This window comes from Notamacropus eugenii, chromosome 2 (genome assembly GCF_028372415.1).
Source record: "Notamacropus eugenii isolate mMacEug1 chromosome 2, mMacEug1.pri_v2, whole genome shotgun sequence".
NCBI classification, from domain to species: domain Eukaryota; kingdom Metazoa; phylum Chordata; class Mammalia; order Diprotodontia; family Macropodidae; genus Notamacropus; species Notamacropus eugenii.
This window is the reverse complement of record NC_092873.1, coordinates 81,649,022-81,663,583: the sequence shown is the minus strand read 5'-3', so window position 1 is coordinate 81,663,583 and position 14,562 is coordinate 81,649,022. Positions and strand designations below refer to the sequence as shown.

The 14,562-nt window shown below is 35.8% G+C and overlaps 1 protein-coding gene across 3 annotated transcripts in view; it reads right to left on the bottom strand.

The window, feature by feature from the left end:
- Window positions 1-2,895: 2,895 nt before the first annotated feature.
- BTNL9 (butyrophilin like 9) overlaps window positions 2,896-14,562 on the bottom strand; it is a 58,932-nt gene continuing 47,265 nt past the window's right edge. For all 3 annotated transcript variants that reach the window (XM_072641480.1, XM_072641479.1, XM_072641478.1), the window contains 6 exons: window positions 14,029-14,061; window positions 13,298-13,318; window positions 7,837-7,857; window positions 7,614-7,640; window positions 6,267-6,293; window positions 2,896-4,356 (listed from right to left, as the gene is read on the bottom strand). In XM_072641480.1, coding sequence (XP_072497581.1) covers window positions 3,728-4,356; window positions 6,267-6,293; window positions 7,614-7,640; window positions 7,837-7,857; window positions 13,298-13,318; window positions 14,029-14,061 — 758 coding nt within the window. In that variant the 3' untranslated portion in view covers window positions 2,896-3,727. The remainder of the gene's footprint in view (window positions 4,357-6,266; window positions 6,294-7,613; window positions 7,641-7,836; window positions 7,858-13,297; window positions 13,319-14,028; window positions 14,062-14,562) is intronic.

Genomic DNA, 14,562 nt, shown 5'->3' with positions numbered 1-14,562 from the left:
AACTAGAAAGTTGAGACTAGTGTAAACAGCTGTACCTCATTCAAGATGCCTTGGAATGTAGTGTTGTAGTCAGTTTTGATTTAATTCAGTAAAGGTGTTTCGATTCTTATATGTGAGTGATCCTTTTAGGTTACTGAAGTCGGAAAAGAGATTGAGTGGGAATGGGGGAGCATCCAAAGGGATTTTGAATCTTTTCTAGGATTAAATCATTTTCTTAGATTATGTAAAACCATGGGCAGTCTCTGAAAGGGATATCTTTTCTCTTGCAGAGACTAGAAAGGGACTTGGGATGTGTAAGCCATGAACTCCTAGTCTCACATGTATACTGGAAAACATGGAGTTTGGAGCGATGCCAGGCGGTCTACGCAGGAACTGCGTTCGCCTTGCTTTCCAGCCATCTGTCCTCAGGGTCAATTCAAAGCAAGTGATTCTGTAAGTGGGCATCTATCCTTTTAAGTTCTGGTACATCTGCCTATTCTACTGTATTAGGTAAGTACTGTGAAAGCAAGAACCATGCCTTTTCCTTTTTTTTTTTTCATCTCAGGGCACAATTCTATCTTTTTTTGGGGGGAGGGGAGGAGAAATCTTAGATGTTCTGTAAAAAGGTATTAGAACCTTACCCTCCCAGGGAGGTTTAAGCATAAAAATAGAAACAAAGACAAATGACTGGGTCTTTTCAAGAGAAGAAATCTAACCTACATATCCAATGTAAAACTCCAAGGCTCTGCCTTAGCGTGCGTTGTGGTCTTTATAATGTGCCTGGGAATATTTTCCTTCAGTCCTAAGGAGAACTGAGAAATATCTTTTTCATTTAATTATTGAATTTTAGATTTGCAAAAAAATTTAGAGATCACCTATACCAAAGTCTTTCTTTCACAGTGGAGGAACCTGGGCTCCTTTTAAAGATTTGAGGATGAAGAACATAGGAACTCTTTCTAAAAGTGTCTTTTATGTTGCTCTTGATTTTAGGTTTTTCATGATTGGCTTTTATTTGTTTTTAATTTAGTTAATTTGTTTTCAGTTTTCAGCAATCACTTTCATAAGTTTTGAATTTTCTCCTCCTTTCTCTCCTTCTCCCCTCCCTCCCTGAGACAGCATGCAATCTTACATGGGTTCTACACGTACATTCTTATTAAACACATTTTCACATTAGTCATGTTGCACAGAAGAATTAAAATGAATGAGAGAAACCATGAGAAAATTTTGGTTTTTAATTTTTATTTATTTTTTATGTTACCCATGATTAGCTTATCCTCTTGGTATAAATGCATTGGAATTGACAGAAGTAATAGCACTTTTACCTCAAGTTTTCCCTTTAGATTACACCATCTTCTTTTAAGTTACTGTTCTCATCACTCTAGGAAAGGGTTCCATGTCTATAACCTCTTCATTCCCAAGCACTGAAATAATTTTCTTTTTCAAAGACCTGGCCTTCCTAAGTGACTTTGAACTAGTCATTAAACTTCTCACGTCCCTCATCTCTAAAATGAAGGGATCAGACTAAATAACCATACACAAAGGCAGTACAGTGTAACATCTAGAAGTCCAACCTTGGAGGCAGGAAGACCTGGGTTCAAGTCTTGCCTCTAACTTGTATTGTCTGTGACACTGAACAAATGACTTAACTGAGACCTTGAGTTACAGAATAGTTGCCATTCTGCATTGGCATAGTAACTTCCTCACTGGAAATTCATTATAACAATGAACTCACAGGTCTTCACGATCATCATCATTATATATTTTCATAGGACTATTAGGTACATCCAAACAATCATTCACTGTCTGTGCTGCATCTCAAATATGTTTGAAGTTTCCTCCTGTCTGTGGTGTTCCAACATGTTTCCCATAATAACCAACTTTTTATTTTTAAATGCTCCTCTGTAGTTTTGCATTGAATGGCTTCAACTACTTCTTTTTCCATTCAGCCATTTACTTTCTATTCCTTTGGTTTACACAACGGAAATAGTGTAGAAAAACAAAGAAGAAAAGAAAATCTACCCAGGAAGGTCTTACATTCCCATTCTCATTTTACAGATAAGGGAACCTTGGATACATCAGCCCAGGGAATGTTATTACCCTTTTTGTGGAAATACCTAATGGTCCTAGACTTTTCAAATGTTTCCTAAGTCAAACCCACCACTGAACCCAGTCAGTACAGTAAAGAGCAGTTTATGTTAAATTCTTTTCCAATTTCCTTGCTCCCTGTCAGCAGGAATTTCCTCAGTTTCACTTCAGATTTAGGTTGTGATAACTAAATTTCCTTTAACACTCATCATGTCCTTGATATCTAGAACTAATTCCATGCAATTTTTCCTAAAGCTTTAGTATTCCTCAAGGGAGCACTAAATTATATTGCAATTGAAGACCTTTTGCCTTGTATTACTGTTCTTAGGACTCTTAATCTTGAAAAAAACAAAAATCAAATGATACGTGTGCTGCATAAGAGAAACACAAATATTTTACATTGTTGAACTGAATTGAATTCTCTCTGTTTTGGGATAGGAATAAACTTAATTTGCTGATTGCATGGGAAGAGGTGTGTTAAGTCAGGGGAGAGGGATGGAATTACAGCAAATATAGCCTTTATATTACAGTATTAAAGATAATCCTCAGGTGCTTTAAAACAGGACAGAGAGAAACTCATGAATAATTTTTTAAATGTTATTTCAATTTACATTTTGGCTTCTACATTATAGCTATATTTTTGATTTATGTTTAAGACACAATGGTGGATCCCAAGGAAAGGATGAATTCTCTAAAAACCGAGCAAAATCGGCAGTCTATCAGCTCTTGACTGGTTTCTGTTCTTTGAAGGAACAATTCTAGATTTGTTTTGCTAATGGTATTATGCAAGTTCAATGAGGAGAGATAATAAAATGGCACCAAGGCAAATGATTCTAGGGAATAAAATTTTATTTTCTAAGTTTCATGGCAGTCTTTTATTTAATGATCTTATAACACCAGCCTAACTACACATTAACATTAAAAAAAAAACAAAAACTTGTTTCATCTGATTACAATGTAAACAGCAAAACATGATTAAATGTTCCACATGAGATCACTAAGCACATAAGAACAGCTACTTGAATAAATCCTATAGTCAAGTTTTTTAAAAATACCTTTACTTATTTTTAGCTTTCTTATTACCAAATATTTAGCAATAAACATTCTTTTAAAAATAAATCCACAATATATTGTGTAAGTAATAATCATTTTGTTCCTATAGGATAGTTAGTTATTTATGAATAACCAATTCCTTTTTGATTCATTAAGAATATCTAAGAAATATCATTTATTATTCATTTAGATTAGAGGATGATTATTACATGAATATTCATAACCCTGTCTTTTCTTTCCATTTCATTGCCTACTATTTTGACGTAGTGAAGACTTATGACCAGAGGGTGGGCATGTCTGGGAGTAGGTGGGGAGCAAGAATATAGAAGTTCTAATTATCCATGAGCAACTCTACTCAAAAAGATTGGGGGGAGGCAGAGTTAGAAGAAGGTGGAACCCAAAGTATTAGCTAAAATTGAGGTGAATAATGTCCTCCAGTTAAAATGTGCTCTCTCTGTCCTCCATGATAATAGTTATTCTGACTTGATCATCTAGTATTCATGTGCTTACATAAGCTTTATTGCTTTCTGGGAGACTTAGGAAATGGAGATTTTCCCAAAGCTTAGATAGCACATTTTGAGAAAGTACCCTGCCAAGGTCTTAGGGATCCTTACCACTCAAGTTCAGTGATCTCTGATAAATCATAGGGTTGTAACCAGGTGTCCCAATCATCATCATCTTTGACAGCTACTCTATCACCTTTGTTGGGCAATGAGCAGATGGTCAAAGGAATGGCCTGTTCTCCTCCATCATGAGATCGGGGCCTAAAATAGGGGCGAAGAGTCCCAGAGAATTTGTCAGTGAAGGTGAATATGTGGGAGTTGTCAGTCACATTGAAGAAAGAAACCTTTCCAGCTTCATAGTTCAAGAAGACCCCTACTCGCCTGGGAGGCACTCTCAATGTCAGAGATACTCGATGAGGGTTGAAAATAAAATATTCACAACCATTCCACAGCCCCATCACCCAGTAACCAGTCTGAGGGCATAGCTTTACCTCCTCTTTGCGTTCCACTGAGTCGTAACACACACCCAAGAACCATCTACTTTTCTCCCTGACCTCTACCTCCCAGTAGTGCTTCCCTGAGATGAAACCCTCCTGACCAAGGACACTGAGCTGGTCTTCAAATCTCTTAGGGTCATCTGGCAGGTCCTGCTTTTTGTTACAATAGATAACACTCTTGCCATCTTCTGAGACTTTAAGGTTGGGATGAGCAGTATCCGAATCCAGAGTTATATTCACTGTATAGAGAAGAATAGTGTTGGTCTGTGAGAGGGATACAGGGAGTCAGTACTTTTAAATTATGATTTCTGGTTCTCCCTTCGTTTCACTGTGCAACTCTGGGTAAGCTTATTTCCTTCTTTGGGCCTTATTTTCTCCTTGTTTGTAACATGTAAGCAAAATTATAACTAGAGTGAGGCCAAGACAGCATTACCCAAGGTAGGCAATTTAGAGAATAACAATAGCCCTATCTGGGTTGTATTTGCTCACTCTTTCCCAGCTTCTCCCTTGCCCACTGCTGCCCTCAGAAGCAGCCTAACGCCAAGATGTGCTACTTCTTTCCTGAAAACCATACCCCAAGTAAGCTTCCCACACCTACCCTCCACCTTCACCCCAGGAATAACCACAGATTCAGCTGCATAGACTGAGGTTTTCTTGATTCCAGGAAGTGCACTTCTTCAACCTGACAACAAAATCTCTTCCCACCTTAATCTGCCCAACTCCCCTTGCTCCAGAGGCAAAAACTCCTAGGTATTTCTCTATGTGTGAAAATAGCACCTGTCCATTTCCTTACTCCTGAAGCAGGGAGTAAATTTGTAGCTTGTTTTGATTCTTTGAAGGTAATAAACAGGGACTCCCACTCTCTATTTTGAAGGCTTGTGTATTCAAGAACCAAGAGATAGTATTAGAATATGATAACTTACACTAAAACCTTGTATGGATTTAAATTCTTTGTCTCCATGCAATGTCACAGAGTTCTATGTTTTTTAAAATAAAGCTGAACTAAAACAATGATCTTAGATGAGAGACTATAGTAGAAAGTTGTAAGGTATCTGTGGAGTGTGAATAAATATAGATATAGGGTGTGTATATGTATTATGTATACACACATAACAAACAAATGCATTTTTACATATACCTATATAGGGAGAAGAGGAGAAGATTGAGGGTCAAGAATGCCATCTTCAAATATATGAAAGAAAGGCTGTTATGCAAGGGAACAGACTTGTTCCACTTAAACCCAGGAGACAGAATAAGAAGCAACAGATGGAAGTTGTGGAGAATTTGATTTGACTTGATATAAAACTAAAATAAAACTTTCTGAAAATGAATGCTGTCCAAAAGTGGCAGGATCTAACTACACAGATGACAAACAACGTGTCAATGAATATCTTCAAGTGGAGACAGAATGACCACATGTTAGGTGCTTAATATATGTTGATTGATTGATAGCAAGGGGATTATAAAGGCTATTCTTATTTAGGGATGGGTTGAACTAGATTATTTATTTCTCTGGTACATTCCAATTCTAAGCATCTGTGCATGTACACACATACACACCTATACTTGGTCATAGATCTTGTTACTATCTTTCTCTCATTGTCTAGATGAGATTAAGTTCATGCTAACTGCAGCTAGGTGGCATGGACCTAGAGAGCAGGACCTGGAGTCAGGTAGACCTGAATTCAAATCTGACCTCAAGATGCTTACTAGCTGTGAAACCCTAGGCAAATTACTTCAAGCTGTGAAACCCTGGGCAAATTACTTCGTCTCTGCCTATCTCAGTTTATTTGTCTGTAAAGTGGGGATAAATAATATAATCTACTTTATAGGGTTGTGGGGATTAAATGAGATAATAATTATATAGCACAGTGCCTGGTACTTATTGGTGTGGATTATTATTATAGCTATTATGATTAATTCTAGTCAGCCAATCAGCAAGCAACATTCATTGAGCACCTTCTTGTGATGGAGTGCTATAGTAGGCATCGTTATCGTTGCTTGTATAGACATGCTTACACACACACACACACACACACAGAGTACTTTTAAGGATTGCGAGGTACCATATACATGCAATTTAATGTATCATGAAGTAGGCACCATTAAAGCATATTAAATAAAAAGGTAGTCCATCTATTCTGGTTACCTGCGTGTCTTCTGGCTGCTCTCCACTCTGAAAACAGAGAAAGAGAAATATTAGCTAACAACCCTGGAGAGAGTAGGAATGGAAAGTCTCAAGTGTTTGAGCTCCAACCAAAATAAATCATCAAATGAGGCATGAGTGCAAAAAGATGATAGATTTTAGGGACTTCCCTAGGAAGGGAAAATTTTAGTGAATTGGTAGCTAGGTAATCTTCTACATGATGTGGTTTATTCTCAAACCCTACCTCTACCTCCAGTTACCACCTTCCCATTCTAATGATCCTGCTCTAATGCTATCTCCTACATCACCACCAGCACCATCACTTGCATTTATATAGCACTTCAATGTTTGTCCTTCCTTCTTTGTACTCTCTTAACACTTAGACTGGCACTTATCCTCCATTAAAGTTCTAGTCCCAAGCCTCATTATAGTTTCGAGATGACTCTAGGTTTTCAAGACTATGCTAATTAAATACACAACTGGAAAGTCCCACCCAACTGAAAAGATATAAACTTGGTCTGATAAGTAAGGTCAAGTCTATGAAAATTCAGCCAGTTTCATTATGAGAAAGTTGGTTTTTCAATGAACAATATTTTTTGAGGGGGCAGGGTACAGCAATTTGGGAAAACTATGAAGAAGTAGGGTTTGCTATCTTTATAGTATAGGGAATGTCCACTCCAATAAAATCACAAATCCTTCAAGTGCTACATGTTATATCAGTTATTATGTAATGCCTCATGATAGGGTTTTTGAATACATATCACTTCCCCTACTGAACTGTAAATTCTTTGAAGGCATAAATACATCATGTCATATATCTTTGTATAAGACAAAGTATTTGGCACATAACAAGCACTTGACAATTTTTTTTCTTGTTAAATAAATGAGAAACATTGGAGTGTCCACTGACTATAGAACCTTGATATAGACACTGTAAGGAAATACAGAAGAAAAAGAAGACAAATTTACTCTCCATAAGCTTATAGCTTAGTTGCAAACACAAAACCTCATAAATGAAAACACCTTGAAATGTTTACAAAGGAATACATTAGAATTAGTTTAAATTAGTATGACTCCATTTATCTCTCTGTGCTTCAACTGCTTCATATGTGAAATAAGGGGCTTAGACTAAAGATCTTTGAAATCTCTTCAAATTCTAAGTCTATGACCCTAGAGATTCACATAGAGGACATATGTGGCAATCCTGTAGGGTAAAAAAGTTATCAGAGGAGAAGACATTAATTAGAAAAAGCTTGGGATGGGGAGAGTGTTATGAGTCAAATTAGGGAAAGAGGGAGGGAAAGAGGGAGAAAGGAAAAGGAGGAGAAAGAGAGAGAATCACTCACTCACCAGCCTGTCCTTCTGCCCTTCTCCAGTCTGAAAACAACAAAGGAAAGAGGTAAGAATAAAAATATACTCCTTTTTGCCTGCCCCATGAACATTAACAACCTCCTTTTGCTCACACTCAGAGATATTGCCTGGTTGGGAGAAGATGAACAGGCATGTAAACTGACCCCCAAACACAATCAAACATATTCAAGGGTATGAAGTAGTTCTGAGAGGGAACACTCACCAATTTCTGTCTGAAGCTTACCTATAAAATAAAGCAAGAAATGTATCAATTCATCAAACTATTTAGGACAAGAAGATCTTTCCAAAGTCAGAAGGCCATATTCTTAGGAGGCAAAGCCAAGGAAAAGAGTTTCTAAGGTCTTAAAGCAATGCTAATTCTTGCCCACTCTCCTTTCCCATCCTTTCTCCTTTTTCTGCTGTTCACTGTTGTTTCCCCCTTCTTTTCTTCCTCCACCCTTCCTCCTAAAAGGGGAGAAAGTCTAGATTGTTCTATAGTCCCTCTTCAGGAGTCCCAACCTGGAAACAGTGGTGCTACTGAAGAGTAGAAATCTGCAGAGAGTACTAGTCTAAAAGCACCCAGTCAAACACTGGTCAAAAGCATTCATGATTTTCCTAACTAGATATTTGAATTTTAGTAAGTCACTCTACTTGCTTCCTCATGTATAAAATGAAGGGATTAGATTATCCCTAAGGCTCCCTCCATCTCTAAAATGCTATCGTTCTAAGCTGACAAAATTAGTCTTTCTTATTTCTACACTTTCCCATGCCCTTCATTCCTCTTTCTTCCTCCCTGCAAAGACTGCTCGAAAGCACCTTCTTGCATCTGGTAATTAACTATATCTTAGTTATTAAATGCTTAGTTAATTATTATAAATTCATTTAAAGTAGTACAGTGGTAAAATCACTTGCTCTAGGATCAGAGGACTGGGACTCAAATTCCATCTCTGACATTTACTACTTGTGTTATTTTGGGTTGGTTTCTTAATTTCCTTTGGCCTCAATTTCCTCAACTGTAATATAACGGGTTTGGATTTGATGGTCTCTGAGGCACCTCCCAGCCTCTCTGATACTTTTAAAGTAGATCATCATCATCAGCTCCAAGGAAGGATAATTTTGTCACCTCTTTGCTCACGTTTAGTCTCAATTTCCTTTTTTGTTTGTTTTTCTTCTATGCTCTTGCCTACTAGAACAATGGTTCTGGTAAGTGGTGAGGACTCATGATTTTATTGGGAAAATTTCAAGTATTTTTTTTTATAAATAATGCTAAATTTGGTTTTAGAGAAATACTTTTGAATTAATTACAGAAAGAGTTTTTTAATATGGGTATTTTATTTTGTCAGCCTTTTTTCTGCCTCTATTGATATTGATAACATTTAATATCATTTTTGACTTTTAATAAGGGCCAAAGCCTGTACGAATCAATCAAACCACTTTCTTTTGCTATAAAAATGCCCTTTTCCATGTTAGCAACTTCAAAGACCTGTTCATGACAGGATGCCCACAACCAGAATGGTAGGATTTTTCTTGTCTTGATATGCAGAGACAGAGGAAAATAGACATCCTAGGATCTTAGTTTCCAACTGACTCTACCTTGTTAATTGTCTTGTCTCACTGAATTTACAACTTATATAACTAAGAAAATTCCTTTCTCATGTTAAAGTGTATTTAAGCCTGGTCATTCTTCTATCAGGCAGTCAGAAGTTTTCCTTCTGGCTCCATGGCCATGTAACTGCTAACTTTAAGGGAATAAACAATATTCATTTAGCCTGTTTGCCTTTTTTTAACCAAATTTCCAAGTCGACAATACGTTTGTGTATTTTGTTAACAATATGATTTACAATAGTAACTGCTTTTCTAACATGGAACTTTGGCATTTCTTGCATTCCTGGTAAAATCCAGCTTGGTCAAAATGAATATTTTTTTGGAATATAGTACCATACTCTTTATCAGTATTTTATTTTGTATTTTTGTATAAACATGCATCACAGTATTAACTCATATTTGTTTTCTGTGTTTAACTTCTCTTGATATAGGAACCAAGATTTTTGTATATAATAACAAAAATAGCTAGCATTTATATAGCTCTTTAAGATTTGCAAATTGCTCTACAAATGTTATCTCCTTTGAATGTAGGGTGGGTTAAGTGACTTGCCCCAGGTCTGATGCCATATTTTAAATTAGCTTTTCCTGATTCCAGGACGAATGTTCTAGCCATCTAGGTACCTCTTTTATAGAAAAAAAGTTTGCTGGGGAACTTTAATCATATTTGAAAAATAGGGATTATTTTTCTTTAAATGTTTGGTAGAACTCATTTGTAAATATGACTAGCCCTGGAGTTTGTTCAATGGAAATTATTTACATATGACTTGTTCATGTTCTCTTTCAAAGACTAGGGTTTTTTTGTTGTTGTTGTTGTTAAATTTGGGTATCTTTTTTTTTTTGCTTAAATTAATTTTTTTTTTTGTGGGCAATAATTGGGCACAGTAGTTTCTGATAATTGTCTTTGTTTCTTTTCTATTTGTTGCAAAATTTTCATTCTCTTTTTAGTTTTGATAATTTGGTGTTCTGTACATTTTTTTTTTTTGTGGAGGCAAAGGGGTTAAGTAATTTGCCCAGGGCCACACAGTTAGTGTCCTGCACCCCAGGGTGGGTACTTCCTCCACTGAACCACCTAACTGCCCCTCTTCTGCACTTTTGAAAATTCTTGTTTTGCTCACTTGAATAATATTTACAATTCAGTTTATTTCCCCTTCAATTTTCAAAATCTCTTTTTGGAAAATCTGTTTTGGAAATAGTAATTTGTTATTTTTCTAGTTTTACTAATTACATGCAAATTTGTTAAACCTCTCTTTTTTCCTGTGTATGTGTGTGTGTGTGTGTGTGTGTGTGTGTGTGTGTGTTTACAAATATGGAATGTCCTCTTAGAATTATTGTAGTATCATCCCACAAATTTTTAATGTTATCACACTTAGCATTCTTTTTTTATACAGATTTCATTGTTTTCTATTATTTGTTTCTTGATCTGTTCATTATTAGTGATCTCATTTTAATCCATTTACACTTATATTTCCTTTTTCGAATACATTTTTATTGTATAAAAGATACACATAGCTTTTCTGCAGATATGAATTTAATTACCAGTTTTTATCCCCTAAGTTTTGTAAAAATTCCAAATAACTGAGGAACGCACACACGCATGCATACACACACACACACACACACACATACTAAGACTCTGATTAGATTAAAAAATATCAAATTCAGTTTTTCCACTTTTTAAAAATAATTTCTTCTTTCCTTCTTATTTATCTTTTTGTAATTTTTATCAGTATTTGTTAGATGATATCACTAGACTGACCTCTAGCTTTCCTTACTTTGGTTTTTGGTGCTCTGAACTCCCCTTCTAATTTTGCTATTTGTAAACATTTTGCTCTCTTATGTGTTCTGCCACCCTCACATTTTCATATTCCACATGATTCATTTTACTCCGCAAAGTCCACTGTTTTGTTACAAACTTGCTCCAGTATTCCCCTAACATGTCAATTCTCATTTTTCCATTGTATTTTTTGTTGAAAGAGCTTATTTTTTTTTCATATAGATACCAAGTCTTCCTTTATTTCTTTAAGTTTCTTTAAGAGGTTCATAGGATAGGTCTCTCATAGATTTCTGAGAAGCTAACTTTTGCTCTTGCAGTTTTGTTCTTCTGTAGATTTTGCCTTGATTTCTTTTACCTCAAGTGTTTATTCATTGCATTGAACTCTCTTTTTTGCTTAGTCACTCCCCCATTTATCTCTTTTAATTAAATCTATTTTTTATTCTTCCTTATCTAAATCATACCTGTAACCCCTGCTTTCTCTCTTTATTTATTTGTTTGGTTTTGGATCAGCTGAAGCATAGTAGATTTTGCATTTATTTTAACTCTGTGCAAGTGTTTCAAATGTGTTTTCCTATAAACAACATATAGTTCCATTTTCTTTTCTAATCCTTTATGCTATCCTTTTGCTTTATGAGTGAGTTAATCTCGTTTATACTCACAGCTGTGAATGATAATTAAGTATTTCTCCAAATCCTATTTTCTTAAACTTTTTTCCTGCCCCATATTTATGATAAGTTCTTACCTTTTCTTTTTAATTTTTCTTCCAATCACTATCCATTCTCCAAGCTTAGAGTTTGTTTTGCTTATGAAAAATTTTTCCTTTGATTGACTTTCCCCCTTCCAGTCATCTGCTTTTCTCTCTTCCTGTTCCTTACTGTGTTTCTTTTGACCTGAATGTATTCCTACATCAAACTCTGTGTGTGTGTGTGTGTGTGTGTGTGTGTGTGTGTGTGTGTAATGATAATAATAGCCTTTCTATGGTGCTTTCAGGTTTGCAAAGCAGTTTATAAATATTATTTCATTTTATCCTCATTACCCTAGGAGCTAAGAGCTTTTATTATTCCCATTATACAGATGAGGAAATTGAAATCTCTTTGCATAGGGGTTAAGTGTTTTGCTTAGAATCCTCCAACTATTAATCATCTAAGGTCAAATTTGAACTCAGATCTCATCAACTTCCATGTATTCACTTCTCATCTCAATGCTGATGATTCTCAGATCTACTTATCCATCCCTGATCTCTCTGCCGATCTCCAGTCTCACACCTCCAACCTCTATTAGGTATCTTGAACTGGGTATCCTGTAGATATTTTGATATGTCCAAAACTAAACTCATTATCTTTCACCCCAAATCTTCCCTCTTCCTAACTTTCCTGTTACTGTCAAGGGTACCACCACTGTGTCCTGATATCAGGCTCCCAACCTAGGTATCATATTTAAATTTTTATTCTCACACTTCCTGTATTCAATTGTTATCAGGTCTTGTCAATTTTACTTTGGTAATGGCACGCATTGCTTCCTCTTCTCTAACACTGCTATCACCTTAAGTAACCTAACTATTCATTGAATGGATGTATCTCAAAGTGAGAATGTGATAAGACATTAGCCTGAAAGGGCCAGGGTTTCCCATTGCATCCTGGACTATCTCCAGGCATTCTGATGAATATCAGGCCACTAGACCCAGATGGCTCAGGACAAGAAAGTGAGGCTGGTGACCTTGCACAGCCCTCCCTCACTCAAATCAAAGTCAACTGCAAGTCATGTCATCCTCTTGATGTCATGGTCCTCTTTGAAAACAAAGAACAAACATAACAACAACAACTCATTTCTCTGTAATTTTTCCTGCAAGATTTTTCCTCTATTTTTTCCAACCTTCTTTTTGGTTATTGTTCCTTTGTTTATTTGGTACATTTTCATTTTCTTTTTTGAGATAATAGAGAAAAATTAATCTTAATCATGCTCACTCACACAATTTGTCAAAACTCATCAAATATTCGCATTTTTAAAAAGACAGCAACACAAAAGAATCAATTTCTAATGATGAAATTTGAGCTGCTAGTAGGATCTAAATGGATAGATATTTTGGATAAGATCAGACTTTCTAGAGCTCGTAATCCCTCAAATGATACTATATTACCTATTGGTAAGACTATCCCTACTATTTAATTGATTTATCAATGTTTTAAATGATAGGATGATTATAGGAGAATGAAGTAAAATGCCATCCACTTTCTTTCAAGTAGGGGGTCTAAAACCATTTTATTCTTTTCTCTCTGACTTACTGTCCAACAAGCAAAGAACTTACCCAGCTCAGCTGTGAATTTTCCTGGAAGGGAAATAGAAAGAAAATTATTTTAGCAAGACAGGACAACCTCCTTACAGTAGCCTAGGTAAATCCCACTACTGTCAAGTCACCAGCTGGGTATTTTAGGAGTTAAGACCATTGAGGCTGACTGTCTTACACTGGAATCATGAAAACCAAAGGAACTGGGCTGGACATCAGTCTAGTGATACAACCTAACAAATACTGATTAAAAAAACCCAGAAATATAAACAAGAAGGAAATTACAAATTTAAACAAAATATTGGAAAAACTGGATTTGATATTTTTAATCTAATGAGAGTCTTAATGTGGTTGTGTGTGTGTGTGTGTGTGTGTGTGTGTGTGTGTGTGTGTGTTTCTCATGCTCTTGAGCAAATGCTCCATTATTTTCTTGGAAAGTCATAGCCTATACGTTGGGAAGAAAAAAGTTCTTCTAGTGAGAGTAGTAACAGAAGGAAAGGGGAAATAGCAAACTTGCTCTCAATAGCCTTTGCCTGCTCCATTCATTTTTAACCCTTGTCCTTTTCCCATCCTACTTATGTAGCTTTAATAGTCATCTCTTTCTAGTACCAGGTGTTCCTAATTATCCATATGAATATGAACTTTGTCTAGCTCTCTCATCCGTGAAATGAGAGGTTTGAATTAGATGAAATCTAAGACCTGTTTTCCTTATTTAAGAGGATGCTATTCAAAATCCTATTGCCTCCATTTACCTTTTTCCTTCTCTGATTTTTTCTTCAGTTTTTCTAGGAAGAAGAAAGAGAGAACTTTAAAAGAGTTATTCTGGATCTTCATAGGCTCTTTTTTAAAGTAGGGGTTCTTAACTTTTTCCGTGTATGTTGCAGACCCCTTGGGCAGTCTGGTGAAGTCTATGGACCCCTTCCCAGAATAAAGTATTAAATTGTATAAAATAAAACACATAGATTACAAAAGAAACAAATTGTATTAGAATAGTTATCCCCCTTTTTTTTTAATTCACAGACCCCAGGTTAAGAATCCCTATTTATTAACAACAGATTTTTGCACTGAAATATCCAAAGGTAATATTTGTCTTCTTTCTTACTTCAAGTAGCTACGTTTCCTATAGCTGCAACAGTCTTTCCCAAAACACCCTGGTCAAATCTTCTCTCAAAAGAATTCATTTTCTTATTACTGTCATATTTTGTTCTCATATTTTGTCCTCTTTGTATAGCACATTGTAGGCACTCTTGATACATACCATTTTATTTTTTTTATTAATGAAGGCA